We start from the raw sequence: 24564 nt of genomic DNA, 5'->3' as shown, positions 1-24564 counted from the left end.
GTTTGAATAGGAATGGCCCTCATAGACTCATGTGTTTGAATGCTTGGCCCGTAGAGAGTAGAACTATTAGGAAGCATGGCTTTATTAGAGGAAGTGTGTCACTGTGGGGACGGACTTCGAGGTCGCATATGCTCAAGCTATGCCCAGTATGGAACAGTCTCCTTTTGCTGCCTGCAGATTAAGATGTAGAACTATCAGTTCCTTCTCCAGCACCATGTCTGCCTGTGTGTTGCCATGCTTCCTGCCATGATGAAAATGAACTGAACCCACCCAACTAAACCAGCTTCCAATTAAATGTTTTCCTTTATAAGAGTTTCTGTGGGCATGGTGTCTCAAACCCTACCTAAGACAGATTCACTTCTTTGTTGAGCCAAAAGATCACAAAGCCTGTCCTATGTGGCATGTAAGCTATTTATGAGACTGAACTGAATTAGAAGAGCATCAGCCATCCATGTCTGCCATACATGTCTTGACATGGACCACTCTCTAGATCAGCAGGACTCTGAACTCTAAATCCTGAGTAAATGATTTGCCTTAGAATTGAGACAGAAAACCAGACAAGAGGAATTTTCTGGACCTGTGGAAAAGTGTAGCTCACTCTGAAGTGGTAATGATGGGAGCCATGCCACCCACCCTGTTTGATGGACACCTCACCTATCACACAGTCCTGAACAGGACCGTGCGGTGGCTGCTCATTGAGACAGTTGATCTTTTCTTTGCCAACCTAGACTCCCATCAAGGTCTTTTCAGCCATTTGATTTTAGAACTGACAGGTCCATCAGCTTTCACTTCGTCTTCCTATTTTAGGAGGGAGGGACGGAGGGGCAGTGTTCACACTCCCAGTTATAACTGGTTAGGTAGAACTCAACCCTCATTCTCATATTCCTGTGCTCTGTTCTGGCACCATGTAAGGGGCACCATGCTGGCCTCATGATTAAACATTCTTTTAGTCAGTAGCTGTAAGACTGAGAGAGTGATTAAACATTGCTAATGATTCTGCTCCTGTAATTTGCTACAGTAGACAAAAAAAGTCAGCTTATTAATTTTCCTTCCACATGAAATAGAAATGTAGATGTTAGCAGGCATCTTTAGAATCGTTGTTCTGTCTGTGTAGTTCAAAGGCTATTCTTGTATGTGTGTGTGCGTGAATTTTCATGTGTGTGAGAATATGAATACACATGTAGGCACGAACGAGAGGGCTAGAAGAAAACATAGGTTGCCATTCCTTACGTGCTTCTAACCTAACTTTCTGCGGCCTTGTCTCTTATTAGCCTGAGGCCCACCAGCATACGTTACGCTAGCTGGCCAGCGAGCCCTGTGAATCCACCTGTTTCCATCTCCCCGTGCAGGACTCCAGACTCGTACCACCACCCAGTTTCTGCTCTGTGGGTTCTGGCAGACAGAACTCTAATCATTATGCCTCAAAACAAACAAACAAAAAAACATGACTACCCCAGTACTTGGGGACTACTCGTATATTTTTAAAAATACAACTTATAAGATTTTTTTTGTTTTTTTCTTTAAGTAATGTATTTTCATTACAAAAATGAAATATAAATAATAAAGAATTAAAAAGGATAAATCTGTACTAGCATATCAGAAGCCATCAAATCTTCTCAGACCCAAGAATATAGACACATACTTTAAACATCTTGTATGTATGAAGGTAAAATTTTATGTGTATAATGTATATTTACTATATACATTTATATGTGAGTATACTGTGAATGTATTATGTAAGATATATAATGTGTACACAAAAATATTTTAATGAGAAGTATAGTATTGAAAGTATTTTCTATATAAATAAAATGTATTTCTACAACATTAATATTAATAGCTACTGATTTATTGGGTATACAACAATTTAACTTGACAATATGCTATTTTAAAAAATCTAAGGTTGTTTACTTTGCTGCCGCATTTTTAACAATCTACTCTCAGTAATACTTGTCTTAGCTAAATCTCTAGACAGTCCTTTATATTGCTTTATTGTAAATTTATAGAAATAGGTACTGGGCGCCATAAGAATAGCCATGTTGGCTCAGTGAGATGGCTCAGCAGGTAAACACACTGAGCCAGACAAGCTCAGTTAGATTTCCGGGACCCTAACTAACTCCCACAAGTTGCCCTCTAAGCTCCTCATATATGCCTAGCATGTGTGCCCTCCCACACACACACACAGAAAGAGAGGGTGTATTTTAAAAAGAATGTGCATGTTTTATATCTCCTGCTCAACTGCCTTCTGGAAAGATAAGAACTTACACTCCATCCATCCAGGTGGCCTTGGCACCTAGTAAAGGGTGTCAGCCACCCAGCCTTACTGCCGAACTCAAACATGGCTCCTGGAACTCCCTTCTCTCAAGGCGATTACAGGGTGACAAGCATGTTGTCAGTATTCAGGAGAGATTAGAAGCAGTTACAAAAGCAGCTCCTGGTCTGTGCACAAGGCCTTGCAGGGACATGCTTTCCTGCAGGGATCTGGGCACTCTGCCAGCCAAACAGCAGGGTGCCAAGGGCAGCAGACATCTGCAGAATACATGGCAGTAGCCCAGCAGCTGGTTTCTTGGTGTCCTCATGCTAGAAGTTAGAAACATTTTCAGAGTCCTATTTCAAGACTAAGGTTTGGTGTTCTGCTGCTGTTTGTGGTGGTCATAGCAAAGTAACTCTTCAGGGCTCTCTATGCTCTAGGTCTATGCTAAAGCTGTGCCATGTTCTGTCATATTTAATCTCCAGCACAAACTAACATAGCAAATGTCATTATGTAGCACAGAGGAGGAACCTGAAGCACCCAGAGACTACAGCCCCTAGCATCCCAATGCTGGAGTGTTACACAGCAAAGGTTTGAAGCCATTAGTGCCTTTTTATAAGCATCTAGGTTCCAGTCCTTCATAGGAGATGTTATGTAATAATGGCTCTTGAGGGCCTTGGTTCTTATGACCCTGAAGAATCTGACCTTTGTCCACACTTCTACACTTATAAAGTGGGGGATGGGTCATAGCAGTGTGCAGCAAATCTGAGCATGGTCTTAAGAGCAAGAAAGCCTGGGTCTGATTCATAGTAATGTTAGAAGCCCTCATCTGTCAAGGATTATTATGCTCCTACTTACAGGACCAACTCTGTCCTAACCTGGCATCAAGAAGGGCAAGTAGTAGAATGCTGTCTATCATTTGTTTAGATTGTTTATGATTGCTTTAACTATATGAGAAGGTAGACTTCCTTTCTTCTTCTAAAGACATTTCAAGTCACAACACTGTGTGTGTGTGTGTGTGCTTTGCCTTTTCTGAATATAAGTTTGTCCTGTTTCCACATACACTACATAAAGCCAGGTGCTGCAGTACAAGCCTGTTATCTCAGCACTCAGGAGACTGAGGCAGGGAGAACAGAAGATCAAAGTCACCCTTGACTGTTTACTGATATACTGAGTTTGAAGCGGACCCACGCTGCATGACAGCACCTTGGTGGTGGTGGCAGTGGCAGCGGCGGCGGCGGTGGCGGCAGTGGCAGCGGTGGTGGTGGTGGTGGTGGCGGTGGCAGTGGTGGCAGCGGTGGTGGTGGTGGTTTTGGTTTTTTGAGAGAGGGAATCTATGTAGCCTGATGCCTCCCCAAGTGCTGGGTTTACAGGCATGCACTACCACACCTTGCTATGACAGCGAGAGAGAGAGAGAGAGAGAGAGACAGAGACAGAGACAGAGACAGAGACAGAGACAGAGAGAGAGAGAGAGGCCAATGACGGCAGGCCATTTGTACTGCAGTGTGCAGGGTGCTGCGTGTTTCTCTTGCCTTCACCTGGTGTGTTAATTTCAAAACAGTCCTCATTGTGTCTATGGTTGCATTTTCAGAAAACTACAAGTAATGTTTTGGTTTCATTTATATTTGAAGACTAAAACATGTCAGAGATCCATTGAGCCTGTTCCAAATCTGCAAAACCAGACTGCTAGAAGTGGAAAGTCCCTAGAAGTGGACTTTCCGTTTGGTGTAATACAGGTTGTTTGTTTGTTTGTTTGTTTGTTTTAATATGCAGATAAACATTCTCTCTCTGTCTCTTCACACATACCTCAACACTGAGAAATTATCAGTGTGGTGCTGTGGTTTTAAGACCAAAGTCCAACATATATTGCTTGTCAGTATCACACAAGAAATAGCCACTTAATATTTGATAAACGGGGCCATAAACCTTTGTTCGTAATCCTTAAAGGCCATGCACTATAGTCACTCTGTAGCGCTGTCTTAACCATCCTCTCTTCTGTGCCATGGACATGCAGAAATATTTTAAACTGCGTGAGAACTATTCAGTGTTTTCATCATCATCAAACATAGCATGGGAAAGTCGCCAGGCACGTGTGTGAGGCTCACTGCTGACAGTAGGGAAATCCTCCGAATGATGAAGTGGCTCATCTTCCAGAAGTTAATGTCTAAACAACATGAAGGACATCAAGTGTGAGCCTTGTTTTTTTCTCAGCAGAGCTCTTCGTCTGGGCGACCTTCACTCCGAACTCTGTCTGTCTTTGTTTTTCTAACTAAGCCCTGATGGTTCAGCTTCTTTTCCTTCCTCTGTGTCAGTAAATGGGATATTTCCAGAAAATTAACAACCAATCCCTTTCTTTCACTTCTGAGTTTAAACACATTTTGCACAAATGGCTCCATGAATAGAGCGGGTCCTGCCAGTTGTGGTGAAAGCGCCTCCTGTCAGGTCACTTCAAAAAATAATAGCTGTGGTATTACTGGGCACTATAGTATCATGGGTGTGTGTGGAGATTAGAGGACAACTTGTGGGAGTGGGTTTTCTCCTTTCACCTGCCAGGTCCTGGTGATCATCAGGTTTGGCAGCAAGCTACTTTACCTGCTGGGCCACGTCACATGCACTCCCATACTCACTTTTGAGACAGTCTTAGTGTGTAGTCCAGGCTGGCCTCAAACTCACAACAGTCCTGCCTGAGCCTCCTGAGTGTTAGGACTCTAAGCATGTGCCAGCATGCTGGACATCAGGCTTTAGGCAAGGATGTTAAGGCATCATGGGGCATGGGTAGATGTCTGTCAAGTTAACCCACTGTGGGTATGTGTGAGATCAAGCCGTATATACGTAGCTCTGGATAAAGAAAGTATCAAAAGCAGTCCAAAGCTGTGCAAAGCAAAGACATGTCTGTTCTGCCTTAAACCTTAAACCTTAAATCTGATAAGTGTTTTCAACTCATGATAACCAAGGAACATCGCGGTTGAGCAGAGCCAATGGGCCAGATCATGTCGGTGTAACAGGGAATGTAAATATTGGTCTGAGGGGATAGTGCAGTTAATAAAATGTTTACTGTACAAGCCTGATGACATGGATTTAATCCCCAGCATCCACGTGATGGATGTGTGTGTGGTGGCATGTGCCTATAATCCTGTTGTGGGGAAGAGGATAACCCCAGCATGGTTCGTCCCATGCTATGTAGTATTTGCTGTCAACGTGATAACTTGACAGGATCTAGAATTACCTGGGAGATGGGCCTCTGGGTATTCTTGTGTGGGACTCTCTTGATTCTGTTAAGTGAGGTGGGAGACCTCACCCACTTTGGGTGGCACCATTCCCTAGCTGAGATTCTGGACTGTGTTAATAGAGAAAGGAAACTGAGCCACAGCACTGCATTCACCACTGTTTGTTTCACACTGCTGATGAGACTTAGGTCAACTTCCTTCAAGTTCTTGCGGCCTTGATTTCCCTGCTGTGCTCCACTGTATGCTTGAACTGTGAGCCACAAAAAGCCCTTCTCCCTTAGGTTGCTTTTATCAGAATATTTTGTCACAGCAACAGGAAAACAAAACAAAACAAACAAACAAAAAACAACAACAACAACAACAACAACAAAATTAACGAAATTTCTTCCAGGCCAGTGAGAGATCCTATCTCAAAACTAATGTAGATGGCATCAGAGATATGATACCCAAGGCTGACTTCTCTCTCTCTCTCTCTCCCTCTCTCTCTCTCACACACATACACAGAAAAGGAGAGAGAGACAGAGGGAATGTGTGAAAAGGTCATACTGTCTTTTCTTGTAAAGGCAAAGTGTGTTAAGATACCATTCAAGAAGCAGACCTCCATTGCTAAGCCACACACAGCTTCTGGCACTTTTGTGACTGACATAAGATGAAGTGCTGAGGAGGCAGAAGCAGAGGCCAGGAGCTGTACAGCGTACATATGCAGAGGCCCCACAATCCTGTGCATCTCTCGGTGTACCTCTTTTCTAAGGTCCGTTGCATCTGGCCATGCCAACAAGCACAGATGGAACTGCAGGATGGTGGGCACTTGGTTGGCATTCACTCTGCAAGGTGCCCTTGCATCTCACAGCTCATGGACTGTTAATGACCTTGACAGAAAAGAGTTCAGATTTTCAGTGAGAAATTCATACAGTTTGAAGAGATAACCACCAGAGTATCAGAGACCCAGGGTTTCGTTTTGAAATTTTTTAAAGAAAATTTTCCAATTATTATTTAAATTTATTACTCAAAAGGGTTAAAAATTCTGTCAAACTCACCAAATTGACTAGTTTCCTAAATATTCCAAATAATCATTACACTTGGTATTTGAAAGAATTCCCTACCGTCTACTCTGTGTCTGCAGACACTCTCCTTTGTAGTTTTCACAGGGCTAGTCTGAGGTGGGAAGGAGATGCCATTGTTGTTCATTTCACCTGTAGAGAATTTGAGACGGATTTTAAAAATTGTCTGAAGACAGCTAAGTAGTGCTAGTCAGGTGGAGGGTCCCAGGGGAACTTGAGTTCCAGGTATTATTGCCACATTGCGTGGTCCTCATATTGCTCTCACATGCACTTGCTCTTGGCCAGAGCAATGGAAAATGCCGATGATGCAGATCTGTTGTTTAGGGTCTCACAGGACTTCTGTGCTGAAAAACCTTTTTATTACCCTTTATGAAAGCAGTCCTTGGGACTGAATGGATGGCTTTACATGCGTTAGCTGAGCACCCGCAACAGCCCCATACAAGCATCTGATGTCAGCCATTTTGCTGTCTAGTCCTAAAGTAAAAGAAAATGAACTTCGGTTTCCCTCTTCTTTTTGTCTTTCTTCCAACAGTGGTCCTGAAGTCCCTTCAGCATGCCTATCAGTGTTGAAGATATTTCAGTTCAGAGACTGGAAACCTGAGTATAATTTCAGATAACACTTACTTTTCTTCCTTTGTTGGAAATCAGCATCCAATATCTTGAATTACTTGTGACAGAGAACTGAAAAAAAAAATGGCCATTCTTGTGATCTTAATTAAAAGATAACTTGGGAATCTTAGGCAAGACCCAAAGAATCAATGAAACCACAAGCTCACTCACTCAAGATGCATAACTGTGGGTAGTTCATCAAGAAAGCTTTTTTCCCATAAGGTCATGATAAGGGGAATTTATTCTAGCATTGTCTAGCCTCATCCTGACAGTACTTGTTATGCCCTGCAGGATAGTCACATATCACAAGACTAGATGGCTTATTTGGAGGTTTCTGAGTGAGGTGGCATGTGTTTCTTAGCAACTGACAGAAATGTAGTGACTTGGTTGGAAGCCATAAGTATGACCTCATCTCTGTGTTTCAAGGCAGCTGCTCTAAGGAGGGATGGCTGCTGTACTCCAGTGATGGACTACTTTCACATCTCATTCATAATTGAACAAGGCTCATTTTTGCCCATTATATGAGATGGCCTCATAATATCTGCACAGGCACACCGTAGTTCACCCAGTGTTGAAGCTTAACCGCAGGAAACCACATCATGACAAGATCCATGTTGCCCTGTAAATTGCATATTCTAGAAGAGAAAAGAAAAGAGCTAAACTCCCAGTTCATAAAGATCCATGTGGTGTATGTGGCTCCATCAGCTTTGAACAGCCTCAGTTTCTGGACTAACCTAATTGGAACACTCTAGAACATGGTGCTTGCTCTTGGGTGTCCATGTATTTGCTGTCTCATGTGTCTCTTCCCCAGAGGGTTAAAGTCAGAACTCTGGGAATGGCCAACAGTCTTCTTTGCTGGTGCTGAATGCTGATAAAGTAGATTTGATTCTTAATGTGTTTGGCAAGAAACTTGACATCTGTTGCTGTCTTGTCTGCTTTCATGCAGGTGGTTCCAGGAAGGAGGTTACTGAGCATTGGGAATGGCTTGAACAGAATCTTTTGCAGACACTCTCCATCTTCGAGAATGAGAATGACATCACCACATTTGTAAGAGGAAAAATACAGGTGGTAGCATTTCTCTTTTGGTTTGGATGAATGTTATTGTGCAGCTAGGTGGTGATGGTGCATGTCTGTAATCCCAGCTCTCAGGGAGGCAGAGGCAGGTAGATCTCTGAGTTCAAGAGATTGGATTCAGCTGGATCTACAAAGCGAGTCCAGGACAGCCAAGGCTACACAGAGAAACCCTGCCATGAAAAACAAAAACACAATAAAAAAGAAATATGTAGTATATGTGTATAAAATTCTCAAAGGATTAAAAAAAATTTAACAGACCAAAGCCTTTTAATTGGAAAACTCTAAAATCTCCAGAAATATTGCAAAAATAAGAACTGTATATAACCCACCTGTGTGCCCTTCATTCAGACTTAGCTGATAACATTCCATCCAACTTGTTTAGGATTCTTAGAGATAACTAATGTTTGAGAGGAGCTTCCTCTAAAATCCTTCAGTGTGTGTTTTCCAATAGCGATATCTGAAAAATATAAGCTAAACATTATTTAGCAATGTATGTAAGTGTATAATTATAAATCACTTTAATATTTAGCATATATTCTAATTAAAAAAGATTTATAGCAGGGCACAGTGGTGGGCACCTGTAACCCCAGCACTTGGGGAGGAAGAAGCAGGAAGATCTTTGTGAGTTTGAGGCCAGCCTGATCTACAGAGTGAGTCCAGGACAGCCACAGCTACACAGAGAAACCCTGTCTCAAAACAAAAACAAACAAACAAAATAATAATAATAATAATTTTGTGTGTAGAAGTGTTTTGCTTGCATGTGTGCCTGGTGCCCTCCAAGGTCAAAAGAGGGCATCGGAGGCCCTGGAACTGGAGTTACAGATGCGTGTGAACTCTCACGTGGGTGCCAAGAACCAACCGCAGTCTTCTGCAAGAGCAGTCAGTGCTCCTAAGTGCTGAGCTGTCTCCCCAGACCCATATCTTCTAATCTAAATGGGGTTGATCGTACCCTTGATGGCTTTGTTGTTTCAGTCTATGAGGGAACCAAATTTAGTTTGCATCTCCTTAATCTCTTTCAGTCTGGAACATTTCCACAGCTTTTCCTCATGTGTCTTGACATTAATGTTGTTAAAGTGTGTACTTCTGGTTTTTGTAAAAGGATGTTTCATTTGGGGTTCTGTCAGATGTCTCTCTGTGATTGAATTCAAGTCTTGCCTTCCTGGATGGAGGGCTACGTAAGCAATCTTGCGACCTCCTTGGGGCTGTTGTGTCCTGAAGCACATGATACTCATCTGCCACTCACTGGTGTTATAAACCCGTTCAAAGCATTATCCAAACGTGTAGAATTCTTACATTTACATTTACAAATGATATTTCTATAGGAAGACATTTTAAGCCACAAATATCCAATTTTTAAAAATCAAATTTTCCATGTTGGCGTAGTATTCATTCATGAATTTTAAATTTTGACTTGTTCTTTCTTCAGTGTGATAGCTTGTGAATTATGGTTTTATTAAAATAGGACATTGGCATGAACAGATTACTGCTAACTTCACACTTTATTCAATTTCATCATTTTGAAAATTCCACATTTTTTCCTATCACAATTCAATCCAGACTTGCAGACTTCATCCCCTCTTTCATTTGGCATCTCTGTGTTTGGTGTGTGTGTGCAGTAGTTGGCTCAGCCAATACCTGTGCTTGGATATTTAGGTACTGTCCAACATCCTGCAGCTATAAATTCCGCTGCATTTAGAATTCCATGCATTTGTGCTTGCATATGACGGGGCCCATATCTTTAGAGTGACCTTGCAGGAGGAGTGACCTTGCAGGAGGAGAATTGCCGGGCTGAAGGGTAAATGCGTGTGCTGTCTTGCCAATTATTCTCCATTCCCCTTCAGGGTGCTGTATGTTTTCCATGCCCTCTGGCATGTTTGTCAGCCCTGCCTTCACAGCTTCTCCAGCAGTGTAGAATCTCCCTCTTTCCAATTGCTGCCCATGTTACAGGAGAGGGAGATGGTGCCACCAGTGCTGGATGCGCCTTTGTGAAAACGTGGGTTGCGTTTCGTATTAAGGACACACACCTCTGTGTGTATGTTTATCTTCTTCAAGGACTTTAGGGTCTTATTTTCTTGAATGGTGCATGTGTGTCTGTGTGTGTAAGTGTGTGTGGCTGTGAGTGTGAAGGCCAGGAGATAATTTAGGGTATCATTCCTCAAATGCTGCCTACCCCTGCTTGTTTCTTTCTTTGTTATTTAAAGACAGAATCTGTCTCAGGTCTAAGGCCTGCACATTCTCTGTTTAGGATTCTCTATTACAGACTCAAGGAAAGGTAACACATTGGGAAGGACCAGTTAGAGGCAACTTTCAATTGTGCATGCATACGTGTGTACGTGTGTGTGTGTGCGTGTGTGTGTGTGTGTGCGCGCGCGCGCGCGTGTGTATGTGTGCGCGTGCGTGTGTGTAATAATTGAGTTGTGTTCATGAAACTCAGATCTGTTCATGTATGTGAGTACCTGCGATCAGGAGAGTTGCTAATTATATCATGTATGAGGGGCTGCATGAAAGAGCACAGCCAGCTAACATAGGTAACCAGGGGCCACTCCACAGTCCTGCCTCCGGGACTGTCATCTCAATAGAGGAAGAAACTGTAGTTTTTGAGGGACAATAGTTAGATAACAAATGAAGGAAGGAAGGACAAATTATGTCAAATAGTTTTCCTTCTCACTACATTAAATATGTCAAGTTTATTTCCCCTGAAACCATTTATGATGAGGGAATTCCCATTAATGCAATTATGTGTGAAAGAATGTCAGTCAAGTGCAAATGAATGGCTTACTGGCTCACAGATTGTCCAATAATTAAGGGAACTAACAGGCTTATTTGTTATGCAATCTAATTAAGGTTTATACATTACAAATGCAGTTGTTAACTCTACAGGCAACAGGAATTCAAGCGCTCACGCAGCATTTCGTGTACTTGTTTCTGGGTGCTCCATAATGGTGGTACACTGTGCACGCGTGCTTTAGTACTCTGCTCCTTGCTGCCTTGACCAGTGTCTACCATATTTATCTAATTACAACTGTTTTAATAACAGAACATAACTCCATTATTAACTTTACTTTGTCTTCCTAGACCTTATCTCTGCTTCTAAATTAGCAGGGATAAGCAGATGCAATTAAAAACAGACCTTCCACTTTAGCTCATGACATTTGCCACAAATTGTATTTCTCTACTCTCCTTTGGAATAGAGATTAATACATGAAGTAATGAAAACATTTTAATAAACCAAAACATTTTAATGGACCATAAGCGTATGTTGTAATATGTTGTAATTCTGTGTGCTTGCTTTCACACTTACAAGCTTTTAAAGACTTATTTTGTTATTATAATTCTGTGTATGTGCTTGGGTCCAGGTAGGCTATGTGCCCATGAGTGCCAGCATGTGCAGAGCTGAAGTTTCAGGCAGTTGTGAGCCACCTGATGGTATGCTGGTAACTGAACTTGGGTCCTCTGGAAGAGCAGTACTTGCTCTTAACCTGAACCATCCCTGCAGCCCATTGTTGAAATGGCCTTGAAGTTTAAGGTCTTAATGTTATACATTTTTTGTCCTTAATTATGAAGCTAAACATTTTATTGAGTTTACCAAGTTTTGTTTGTCTGTTTTATGCAGATTTGGTATTTTGTTTTGTCTCACTATGTAGTCCTGGTGTGTCTGGAACTTACTGTGTAGATGAAGCTGGTCTTGAACTCACAGAGATCTGTCTGCCTCTGCCTCCCAAGTGCTCAGATTACAGCATACACCACAGAGGATGGTTGGCCAGTGTCTGGTTTAATTGGTTAATTTCATGCTTTTAATATACCTTTACATATTTAAATTAATATTAGGCATCCAATGTGCTAGGTAGATCAAACTTCTGGCATTGTGAAGAGTTGTTGTCTAGAACCAGAGCTACTTATTCTAGATTAAATAGAATCCACAGAATTTAGAGGAAAGAAATATTCCATCTCTGTGTTCCATCAACCTGGCCTCCTGGCTGAACACTCATGGAAAAGCCAAGGAAAGCTTTGGCATTCCAGACTCTGTCTTTTCCTAAAGGTGGGAAAGTTGGAAGTGGGGGCTGTTGATTGATCTGTTGATGAATGTACACTAAGCCCCATAGTGTTTCAAGCTACCATTTCTTAGTTTCATACATTCATAAATCTTTTCGTGATCAAAAACATTTTTAAGTGAACATTCTAGATGTTGGTGTTTACCATAGTGTTTTTGTACCCAAAAACACAGGGCCTTATATGTGGTCTCTACACATCACTTACAGTTTTAATGTTCTTCCTATTCTGACTTTGGTAAGAGATCTGCCACAGTGGTCCAGAACAACAAACATAAGCCCACTTAAGGTTTCCGAGCAGATTCTAGGCCACTGGGGTTGCCTAGGAAACCCTGACACTACTTCCCATTACTGGATTCTCCTCTTGGTTGTATGTGTTCTTTCATTTCTCCTTTCTTTTCCTTTTTTTTTTTTTTTAACTTTGTAGCCCAGATTAGTCCAGAGTTACCATGTAGCCCAGGCTGGCCTCAGACTCATCAAGATCATTCTGAACTCTTCCCACCCGGTGATCCAATGCCTCATGCTGCCTCTGGTTGTCTGTTGTCCTTCATGTGACTCTCTACTGAGGTCTGCTCATGATTAGAGTAACCTAGGTCCAACTCCTTGGCCTAGGAGCTTAGCATCTCTGTTGAACTCTTCTTCAGAAGGTTAGTAGCAGAACTAATTAAAGGAAAGAATTCTTATCTTAGATATTCTACCAGGGAAGGGTGTTGGCAGTTCTGATGCCAGCCATACTGCTACCCTGGATCATGACAGACGGAGTTCACAGCTAGAAGTTTAGTTTCTTAAGTATGGTTCACTATGAAACACGATCTACAGCTGGTATCATACAATAAAAAACAAAGTATGGCTCTTTAAGATATATTCTAATTTGAGAACACAACATATTTTGTAAGACTATTTCACTGAATACCTTTTAGATGTTAGATATCATTAGTAAAATGTTCAAGACACAGTTGAGGAAAATATAAGCAGAATTTTTCCACCAGCGTAAATTGAAAGAGCATAGAACTGAGGACATTTAGATGGAATTAAGTGTCTCTGAGTTTGACGGGGAGGAAAGGTTGATTCGGGAGGGTAATGGTCAGGGAGTGATGGTATGGTATGGATCCAGGGCGGGCTTCGGTAGGAATGTTGTTGTCAAGGCTCCATTTCGAAGACAGCTGTAAAAAGCCTGAGTGGGGGTGGAATCTTGACAGGAAGCCACTGCAGTAATCTACTGTTTACTGTTGCTGTGTGTCCAAGGTCATCACCTGAATGGTGATAACTTTTGGAAAACTGAGACCCTCTCTTCTGCCACTGTCCCTCACTGCCACCACTGCAGGCCACAGGGAGGAAGGTGTGGCAACGGCCATAAAATTCAGGAAATGATTTCAATATATGAAGCAGAAAAGCACCATTGCTGCATGTGAGAAGAAGAATCACAGCTGAGAAGTTCACGGGGGAGGGGGAAAACTAACTTAGCCAGACTGGAGATTGGTAAGTCTGACAGGACCACAGGAGAAGGTGGGAGAATTCTAAGTGACAGCTGTAGGCCCAGAGGGTACCTTGGGCTGCCTGGGGCGGAGTTTTCATGGGGACTGTTCCCCGAAGAAAACAGCTGCAGTGCTGATTGTACTCTAAAAGAACATGACCTAGTACTTCTTGTGGGACAAAAGTGGTAAACTGCTTAGGTTATGGATAATATGAGTTGTGTAGTCAAACTGTTTTTTAATCGGGTTTATTTATTTTTTGTAGATGGGTATTTGCATGTGTGGCTATGTCCTGTGTATCACATATGTGCCTGGTGCCTGTGGAGGCCAGAAGGGGAAGCTGGGTCTCCTGGAACTGGATTTAGGAACAGTTGTGAATTGCCATGCAGGTGCTGGAAACTGAACCCCAGTCCTCTGCAATACAAGTGCTCATAAGTGCTGAGCCATTGCTCCAGTTTCCAAAATCAAGTTTCTTTTGTTTTGTTTTGTTTTGTTTTGTCTTGTGTGTATGTTTGGGAGGGGGGGTGTGCATGAACATGTGTACCTTGCCAGAGAGCAATGTTGGGTGTTCACCTTAGTTTTTGAAAGACTGTCTTTCTGTAATTCTGCTAAGTTGACCCCAGAACCCCCAGGATCGTCCTGTCTCCACATCACCAGAGGAATGAAACACTGGAACAAGCCTCCACAGCCAATAACCACGCAGGTTCTGGGCAATAAAATTCAGTCCTCATGCTTGCACAGCAGCCACTTTACCAACTGGCCCAGATAGCTACAGTCCCCCAAAAAGCTTGTTTTAAGAAAATGTTTGTGGGGAGTATTAAATCTATACTGGAAGAATGAGTACCCAGTAGATAGCCTGAAAGCCAGGAATTGTAGATACAATGATCTTGTTAAGTTTTTATCCTAAGGATGCTGAAAGACTCAGTCCTATCTCAGAAAATCCCAGTGTTTTTTCAAGTTCACACACATACAAGTGACACCCTGGGACCTGAATTCACAGCTGCCATACTCTGAAGCTCAGGCTTCCAGTGACAATGAGGTCACGGAAAATGAAGAAGAAGTCGGGGCAGATTTGATGATTACAAATCAATCATGGAATCTAAGGGAGCCCTTTCTTTAAAAAAAAATAATTTTGTGTGTATGCCTGTGTGCACGTGAAAGCTCACACTTGTGTGTATTATCATGTGTGCCACAGTGCCCATGTGGGCACAACTTGCAAGAGCCTGTCTTTCCTTCCACCATGTGAGTCCTAGGGATTGAACTCAGGTCATCAGATTTGGCAGCAAGTGCTTGTAACCACTGAGCCATCTCTCCAGCCCAAGGAAGTTTCTTCTCTAAAGAGATGCACAAAGACAGACTTCAGGAACGTACAGAGGATCTGGCTAATAGCTAAATGGCTTCTCAGGCTACCAGGATGATTCAATATAGGATTTAGATGACTAGTCACTTGGCTATGCAAATATTTTATCTCCTGTACAGCTGTCAAAGAATCTTGTGTCTAATTAACTTCTCATATTCACTCATCTTCGGCTCAAATGACCCCGGAGGCAGTGGGTCTCTGGACAGAGATGTTCATTTTTTACTTATATTCAGTCTCTTCTCCCTTGGCCTTCTAAGGTAAATTTTTTTAAAGAAAGCCAGAAATTAACTCTGTCATGATGTGCTTAGAAAAAAATTAAGTGGCAAAGTGCTTATATTTCCTTATTTTTAAAATAAAACAGCTTAATTTCTAGTGGGCATAAGAAATTAATGACTAGCAATGGACATGCACTAAAACCCTTTGAGAATCTCTTAGCACACAAATGCTACTTGTTAATTGGCTAGACATAGAGGCTCTTGGGAAGCTGAAACAGGATCACAGTGAATCCAATGCCAGGCTGGACTGCATAGGTGTTTCCAGGCCAACCTGGAACTAACCAGAAACCAGGAGTTTGATGGATTACCTTTGAAGAAGATCATTGAAACAAATGTGGTCTTAGAAAGTGTTTTCTTCTGATATGTTCACCCCATCTGTTTGCTTTACTCCCAATTAGGGCATCATTGCAGAATACAACAAAATCAATGATGTGAAAGAAGATGATGATACAGAGAAGTTTAAAGAGGCTATCGTGAAGTTCCATAGGCTATTTGGGATGCCCGAAGAAGAGAAACTTGTCAACTATTACTCTTGCAGCTACTGGAAGGGGAAGGTCCCGCGGCAGGGCTGGATGTACCTCAGCATCAACCACCTGTGCTTCTCCTCCTTCCTAATGGGGCGGGAAGGTGAGTGGTCTAGCATTTCAGCGGGAGCCCTTGGAAAGCCCATGGAGGCTTTTCCCGAATTCATAAACCAAATCAGAACACCAAAAACATGTATGTAGAGGAAAGTCAAGACTGTTTCCTACTTAGTGAGTGAATTCAATTATTTTCAATTCAATAATTGCAAAAAGTTATTCATTGAGTACTAGAGGTTCACTAAAGGTATAGTTGGTTTAGTAGACATGATTTCAATCCAGTAATTCTGATCCCAGTGTTTATGTAATACAAGTGATAACTAACAAATGAGACAAAAAAGATAGGAGCTCAAAAGAGTTGGGCAGATTTGGGGCAGGGCTGAAAGTAAGTGTTGACCCAACTTTGTTGTCTGTGCTCAGCCAAGCTGGTGATCCGGTGGGTGGATGTCACTCAACTGGAGAAGAGCGCCACGCTGCTTCTGCCAGATGTGATCAAAGTGAGCACTCGGTCCAGTGAGCATTTCTTCTCTGTGTTCCTCAACATCAACGAGACATTCAAGCTGATGGAACAGCTTGCCAACATAGCCATGAGACAGCTCTTGGACAATGAAGGATTTGAACAAGACCGGTCCCTACCGAAACTCAAGAAGAAATCTCCCAAAAAAGTGTCTGCTCTGAAACGGTGGGTGAGAGAGACTTTAGAACTCAGGAATGGAAACCCTTTCAGTTCACTCAGACACTGAGTTCTGACTGACTTCTAGCTTGTGAGCACTGTCCTGAATGTAGGCATAATAGCAAAAAACTGCCCGAGCCATGCCAGGTCAGGGGAGAGATAGGCATGACCATTTTTCTCCACCACAGGGCATCTCTGCTAGTACTCAGGATAGGGTACAGGGTACAGTTACCCAGGTGACCTCTCATTGAAGCCACTCTGGGCGGGGCTCATGGGTTACAGAAAAGTGGACATTGGATGCAGATGGATGGACACATGGAGGAAGCCCCAGAGAGAAACACCAAGAGCAGTAGGTTAGTGGCCAGGGCATGGCGGAGGAATTGCAGGAAAGCCTGGGGGGGGGGGGTAATGGGAGTAGAGGCAGGATGGGTTGAGAGAAAGCCAACATCTTTTGAGGTTGATGGCCTACAGACTTGCCCTTCCCTAAGATGAGAAATGAGTCGAGGAAGAGTGTGTCCAGAGCATACGAGAGGTCAGTTTTGATTACGTGGAGTGGAGTTGTGTACGGGATATCAGGATGGAGGTCATTCCTGTAGGCTCATGAAGGTGGAGTTGATATGCATGTGGCAGTGGGAGTATGAAAAGGAAAGCATAACATCAAGAGGTTTCTTTTTAGTTTTGACATTGTAGTGGACAACGGATTTATTAATTGCCTCAAAGAACTATATAGCTAGTAAAAGCCAAAAGCAATCCAAGGTGAGAAGTAATGCTTTTGTTTTAAGTTTGGAAAATACTTGATACTGTATGACTTTTTCTACAGAGAGAGGAACAAATGTCTATTCATCCCAGATATGGCACCAATGACAAACCAAAGAAATGACTCACCCAAATCTAGCTTAGTGAGCTAGTGAGTTTATTAGGGTCACTCACGGGAGCTTGGGTTTGTCACCAGGGAACCCACTGTACTATAGGCATCAACTCCAGAGGCTGCACCCATGGAGGACACTGGCATCACCTGCATAGTGTTCCAGAGCAGCTCAGCCTGATTGGCAGCGCCCTCTCCCAGCAGTTGTTACTTCTCCGGTAGCCCTGGGAGGGGTCTGGGGAGAATATTCTGTCTCTGGAGGTTGCTGAGCCTGGGAAGTTTTGTATACTTCCTGGGTCCTCTATGTTCTGCTTACTTTCTGAGTCTTAGGACTCTCCCTCCTCCCTTTAGGAGAGGATGCTGCCATTCAGGGGAAAAGGCTGTACAACAAAACAGGCTGGATGGGAGAATCTGATGGGAAACCTTTGTTGGGGGGGTGGGTGCCTTTATAGGTACCTTTACAAAGAAGCCTAAGGATAAAGCATAAGAAGGCAGTTTTCAAATGAGATCTCCGTAGGATGGGAAAAGGCTGCGCATCTGTGCAGCTTCAGCGCCGAGAAGGGCTGACTCTACAGACAGCACAGATTGAGGCTGAGGGCTCTTCTGCATTCACTGTCTGTGGGAAGCCAAGCCAATCAGCAAACCAACTCTTCTGTGGGGCACACGTGAGGTGGAGGCCTGAGGGGAGAGTTCTGAACAGGAGAAAGGGTGTCAGCAGGGACAATACTAGAGTCAGGAGACTCGGGGACGTGTCTAGAAGTGTGCTGTTCCAGGGCTTCTTCGCATAGCCCTGTGGCTCAGGGTGGAGTGACACCCAGCAGATTCACTTTGCGGTTCACACTGCTGTTAGGTTCCCTCCACCAAAAAAAGGTAAGTCTCCAAGAATGACGCTGAATAGTCTAAGGAACTCTTTAGGAATTCTTAGGTTATTTCGAAAGAAAATTAGTTTTCCTTTTGGTCCAACTTGACCTACTTGGCCCAACATTTTTTAACACTTACAGTTATTGTAAAATGGCTAGGTGTGCTAAAACTATGTACTTTGAGGTTGAAGTCCTACAAATATACAGCTAAGGGCGGGAGGAATGAGTCTGGAAAGACTAAGAGGCGAGTGCTGGGGACCCTCCATGGCCATAGTGAAAAGTCACTGGTGCATGTTTCTTGGTAAGCTGAACAGTAGTTATTGGTTTGCAGTGACCTGGATGCCAGGGCGAAGAGTGAGCGATACCGTGCCCTTTTCCGGCTGCCCAAAGATGAGAAACTAGATGGGCACACTGACTGCACCCTCTGGACTCCATTTAACAAAATGCACATTTTGGGTCAGATGTTTGTCTCCACAAATTACATCTGCTTTACCAGCAAGGAGGAAAACCTCTGCAGCCTCATAATTCCCCTCCGTGAAGTAAGTATCAAGTGGGTGTCCACTTATAATGCTTGTTTTGTGTAAACCAGGGATTTATTTTACCTACTGTGCATGTGTGTATACATGTGTGTGATCATGTGTGTGATCATGTGTGTGATCATGTGTGTGTGTTGCATGTAAAAAAGTGTGCTGGTATGTGCACAATGCCCACAGGTAGAGGCCAGAGGAAGTTGTGGTCAGTTGTCTTCTTCCATCATTTCTACCTGACTGCGGTGAGCAAGGCATCACTGAACAGGAAGGTCACCAGGTCACCTAGGTTGGCTGCCAGTCAGTTCCTGGGATGCACTTGTCCACAGTGCTGAGGTTACAGACAGATGCAGCCATCTAAAGAAGAGCTGTATGTGGGTGTGAGGCATCAAACTCATCTTTATGGTCCTTATGTTTACACAAGTGCTCCTGTACATTTTGAGCCATCCCTCCAGGGCCTTTTTTATAATTTTTTTAAACAAAACATTGGGTCATGTTTTTTGTTTTCTCTGTTTTTTGTTTTGCCATCCATGAGTATTGATGGTACCTGGGGTGGGCAGTGTAGGAGTTGGGACCCTGTGAGCTTTGGTCCTTTTCAGTTAAGGCGATCAGAGCTTTTGGACCCTTTATCATCACCGTGCTAAGAGCCCCGTGGTAGGAAGGGTCATGCTCCTCTCTCTGTTTCTAACGTGTTAATTACATAATCAAAAATGTTCTTTTTTCTTACATTTTTGAGAGTGATGTGTTATTGTCTTAGCTTTATTTAATTATTTTAAGCGGATGAGTACTCTATCTGCATGTACACCTGTGTGCCAGAAGAGGGCGCCAGATCCCTTTATAGATGGTTGTGAGCCACCACGTGGTTGCTGGGAATTGAACTCAGGACCTCTGGAAGAGCAGACAGTCCTCTTAACCTCTGAGCCATCTCTCCAGCCCTTGTGTTATTGTCTTAGTGAATTTGCAAAAGTTCATATAAGGAGACAAAATTCCCACGTAGCTCCACAATCCACAGACAACGACCATTAATGCATCCATCTGTTTATCTATAGGTTCTACCTTTTCATGGTTGCTGTTTTTTCCTACTCACATGAATGATTTCCTTAAATTATAGATTACAAATTTCCCGAAGCTGAACTGGTCAATCAGAAAGAACACAAAATATCAGACAAAGTGACAGATTCACTTCACTTTGTCATAGTTTTATCTATTCAGTATTATAACATATTTTAAAACCAGGATAATTTACTGGGGACAAATTCAGAGGTGAGAAGATCAATTATGTTTAGACTTAGTGAGAAATAGACTTTGAAGGAGACCTCTGCTTTTAAGAAGAGAAAAAGGGAAGGTCAGAATGGGCTAGGATGCAGTCGCATATTTTGCTTGGGCATGTTAATTAGGTGAGACAAGGGGGGCTTTTGATCACTGGACCTTGGTAGTCAGCCTTTCAAGCAGGAAGCAGCCAAATAAGGGAATAGACCTTGGTGGCTAGCTTTAGGGCTATAGAAGGAGTGAGAGAGAAGGGCAAGGCCTGCCAGAGCCATGCTGCCACATTCAAGCTGGCCAGAGTCCCTTCAGGCTTCATCATTTTCCCTGCAAGTTCACCTTGATTGATAAATCTTTCACTTAGTTCTGAGCATAATTTTCAAATATTTCTAGTGTGTGTGTGAGTGAGGCCTGATGTGGCGTGACTGCCACAGCACAAGAGTGGCGCTCAGAGGACGATGTGGAGGTGACTCTCTCCTTCTAACTTTGACGTTGCCTCCAGGGGTGGAGCTCAGCTCTCCAGGCTTGCGTGGCAAGCTCTTTACCTGCTGAGCCATCTTGCTGGCCCCTCAGCACAATTTTCTCCACCAGGCTCTACCTGGTACATAGTGGAGCGGTTAGCTGGAGTGGCAAGGGAATGCACTTTGGGATCAGGAATGGACAAAGTCGCACCAATGTGCAGTTGAAACTCAGCTCTGCCCAGAATGAGGGGGACAAGATTCTAGCTTTGGGTAGAAAGTTAGAGTTAGGATGGACACAGCATACACTGTTTGCCTTAAGAGTTGTTTTTCCTAATGTGCTAAAGAAAATAGTCTTGGTACATTTATGCTTGTTTGGGGTTGGTGAAAATTCTGTTAAAACGCATCTGCCCCAGGCTTGAAAGCTAGCTCCCAGTAAAGCCCTTAATGCGCAAGATTGAAGATCTGAGTTTGGACCTTTGGGACCCAAGTTTAAATTCAGGCATGGCAGTAGGCTCCTGTTGGGGAGGCAAAGGCTGCAGGGTCTCTGCGCTCCCTGGCCAGCCAATCTAGCCATAGTTCAGTGAGCAACCCTGTCTCAGAAAGTAAGATAAAGAGTGATAGGGCTCCTCCAAATCGACTTCTGACCACCCCATGCCTGTGTGCACATGTCCACACACACCCGCATGCACACACAGAAAAACATATTTACAAATACAGCACACACCAAAAAACCACACAGAAACATGTCTTCAGTTCAAAGACAGATATTTCTCTTTCCTTTTTCTTTCACACTATAATAGACTTGAGTGAACACACTTGCACAGATATACATACACACAAACACACACATGCACACAGACACGTGTGCACAAACACGTGAACACACACAGAGCCCGAAGGTGCACGTGGGGCTTCAGCCGAGTCGCTTACATCCTGTCTGCTCGTGCACAGGTCCCTGAAAGCCGCCAAGCCCTGACGTCTTCGTGATACACCCAGCGGACTGGTGCCATTTTGAAAGCCATCGAAGCCTTTACTTAGTAAAAGGAGCCAGCAATGGAATTGCTTTCCGCATTACTGATGACACAGCACTTAGACCTGTCTCCTTTGGCTCCATGAAATTTTAATGAAAAACGAGAATTCCTTTCCAGTTCTCCATCTTGGCACTGTTGGCATCCGGGGCCAGTTATTATTTCAGAGCTGTGCCCCACAGAGTGTCTGGGAGCATCCCTGACTCGGCAGCTGTCACTTCTCCACTGGTGACAACCAAATATGCCCATGGTTGCTGAAAAATGTCCGCTGGTTTGGGAAAACACAGAAAGATAATTCTGGTCTCTCTTAGAGACTCCAGTTTGATTTATGTTTTATTTGGAGCAGAAATGGAAGGATCGCCATTTGTCTAAGACAAATGGCTTCCCTGGGGAATGGGGGTCCGAGTTCCTTGCCCTCTCAGCATGGGCTGCCTTCACAGTCCTTCCCATGCAGCGCCCCTGCCTCCTGTTCCCTCAGGTCACCATCGTAGAGAAGGCCGACAGCTGCAGTGTGCTGCCCAGCCCCCTGTCCATCAGCACCAGGAACAGGATGACATTTCTGTTCGCCAATCTGAAAGACAGAGACTTTCTGGTACAAAGGATCTCAGATTTCTTGCAGCAAACGACGTCCAGGATCTACTCAGACAAAGAGTTCTTGGGAAGCTGCAACAGTTCAGATGACGAGGTTGGTGGGAGACAGCTCCTGCACTCAGCCCTGGAGTGCACACCTCATTGTCCAACTTGTTTGAGTGCCAGTTTTTGTTTTATTTTGTTTGTTTCTTTGCTTGCTTGCTTGCTTGCTTGCTTGTTTGCTTGTTTTTCAAGACATGGTTTCTCTGTGTAGCCTTGGCTGTCCTGGACTTGTTTTGTAGACCAGGCTGGCCTCGAACTCACAGAGATCCACCTGCCTCTGCCTCCCAGAGTGCTGGGAGTACAGGTGTGTGCCACTAGGCCTGGCTTGAATGTCAAACTTAACAGCTAGGGTAAGCCCTCACCTCGTGCCAGTGCTCAGCAAGCCCGTCTTCAGTTCTACGGACTTGGTATTTGATCGCAGCTCTAGAGCAGCGGTTCTCAACCTGCTACAACCCTTTAGTACAGTTTCTCATGTTGTGCTGACCCCCAACCATAAAATTATTTCTGTTGCTACTTCATAACTGTAATTTTTTTCTGTTGTTATGAATTGTAACATAAATACCTGTTTTCCAATGGTCTTGGGAAACCCCTGTGAAAAAAATCATTTGATCCCCCCCAAAAGGGTCACAACCCACAGGTTGAGAACTACTGCCCTAAAGATCCGGTCAAGATCACATGGTCCAACCAACCCCCCTTTTTTATGGTACTGAAGACTAAACTTATGTTTCACACATTTTAGGCAGAGCTATCGCCCTAGCCTTCACTAAGTTCTCCAGGCTGGCCCTGAACTTACTCTGCAGCCCACACAGGCTCTTGTTTTTTTTTTTTTTTTTGAACCAACATCTCATGTAGACCAGGATGGTCTGGAACTTGCTATGCATAGCTGAAGATGACCTTGAACTTTGATTCTATAGGCTCCACCTCCTGCACACTGGGATTACAGCCATGTGCCACCACGCCCAGTTTACATGTTGCTGGGGATGAAACCCAGGGCCTTGCACATAGTAAACAAACCCCCTCCCAGCTGCATACAGGCCTGCCCCTATTTTGGGCACTGATACACTATAGTTGATGACTTTTACCCCAGTATAACTTCTTTCAACATGGGGCTGACATGTTGGCATTTCCCGTTTCGTCACATAGCTACTAGGAAGACATAACCTAGCTGTTAATATCTGTGCAGAAGACCAGTAAAGTAGATTGTGCTGCCAGGTCCATTCACATGTGTCCCTCTCAATGGACAGGTATATTCTCGGCCCAGCAGCCTTGTCTCCTCCAGCCCCCAGAGAAGCACCAGCTCGGATGCTGATGGGGAGCGCCCCTTCAACCTCAACGGCGACAGTGTGCCCACAGCCACACAGACCCTCATGACCATGTACCGGCGGCGATCGCCTGAAGAATTCAACCCAAAACTGGTAGGCACCTCTTCCTTTCCCCTGAAACTTGCTGTATTCCAGCAAAAAAGAAAAAAACAACAAATAAGTATGTGCTTTCTCAGCCCACATTTAAAAGTCACCAATTCACATTCTTATGGGGATATACACATAAAGCCACACTTGTGGATAGCACTGTTAAACACTAATCTACCGCTAAAGTGGCTACTGAAGAGAAGGCCTGGTGACAAAGCAGGCTTTACAGAACAGTTAGTTAGGAAAGAAAGCTGACCTCTGCAGCTCTGCTCAGGCTCTGCTCAGGGATAATGGTCTGATCATCTGTCATTACAGTCCCCTCAGGACCTCCCCTCGGAGGCTCCTGGGGGACCAGTCGTGTTCCTCTGTGTCTTTCAGGCCAAGGAGTTTTTGAAAGAACAAGCCTGGAAGATTCACTTTGCTGAGTATGGGCAGGGCATCTGCATGTACCGCACAGAGAAGACGCGGGAGCTAGTGCTGAAGGGCATCCCGGAGAGCATGCGTGGGGAGCTCTGGCTGCTGCTTTCAGGTAGGGCGGGCTAAGAGCAACGCAGCAGGGTGACGAGGCTCCCAGCCTCCACCATGCATCCAAAGTCCTTCGAGATAAGAGACTCCAAATCACCAGGTACTGAAGTCTGCCAGTGGTAACTCTTCCTTCAAAGGGAAGTGCCCAAGGCCAGAAGTTCCTGTTCTCCAGTTCTGCCATCCCTTCTGTTTCACCAGTGAGGGCTGTCTAGGGGAGGGAGCAGAATCTCAAGTAGGAATATGATCCTTTGTGAGCTGAAGTACCCTTTCCTGCTGGCAGTGTTGACTTCACTGAGAGTAGTTGAAAGGACCATGTTGTGTGGACTTTTTCTGGGGAGGTGGCAGCACACATCTGCTTACCCCA

At 43.9% G+C, this 24564-nt stretch overlaps 1 protein-coding gene across 2 annotated transcripts in view; it reads left to right on the top strand.

Moving 5' to 3' along the window:
- Tbc1d9 (TBC1 domain family member 9) overlaps positions 1 to 24564 on the top strand; it is a 110913-nt gene that overhangs the window by 48395 nt on the left and 37954 nt on the right. The window contains exons 3-9 of one of the 2 annotated variants that reach the window (XM_021660249.2): positions 8095 to 8213; positions 15777 to 16005; positions 16377 to 16638; positions 18686 to 18893; positions 22112 to 22318; positions 23511 to 23681; positions 24054 to 24204. In XM_021660249.2, coding sequence (XP_021515924.1) covers positions 8095 to 8213; positions 15777 to 16005; positions 16377 to 16638; positions 18686 to 18893; positions 22112 to 22318; positions 23511 to 23681; positions 24054 to 24204 — 1347 coding nt within the window. The remainder of the gene's footprint in view (positions 1 to 8094; positions 8214 to 15776; positions 16006 to 16376; positions 16639 to 18685; positions 18894 to 22111; positions 22319 to 23510; positions 23682 to 24053; positions 24205 to 24564) is intronic. The other variant, XM_060392406.1, reaches the window with a different exon arrangement.

The sequence above is a fragment of the Meriones unguiculatus genome, chromosome 10, assembly GCF_030254825.1.
Source record: "Meriones unguiculatus strain TT.TT164.6M chromosome 10, Bangor_MerUng_6.1, whole genome shotgun sequence".
In the NCBI taxonomy this organism is placed as follows: domain Eukaryota; kingdom Metazoa; phylum Chordata; class Mammalia; order Rodentia; family Muridae; genus Meriones; species Meriones unguiculatus.
Note: the sequence above shows the minus strand (reverse complement) of the source record. Positions and strands in the feature narration are given on the sequence as shown.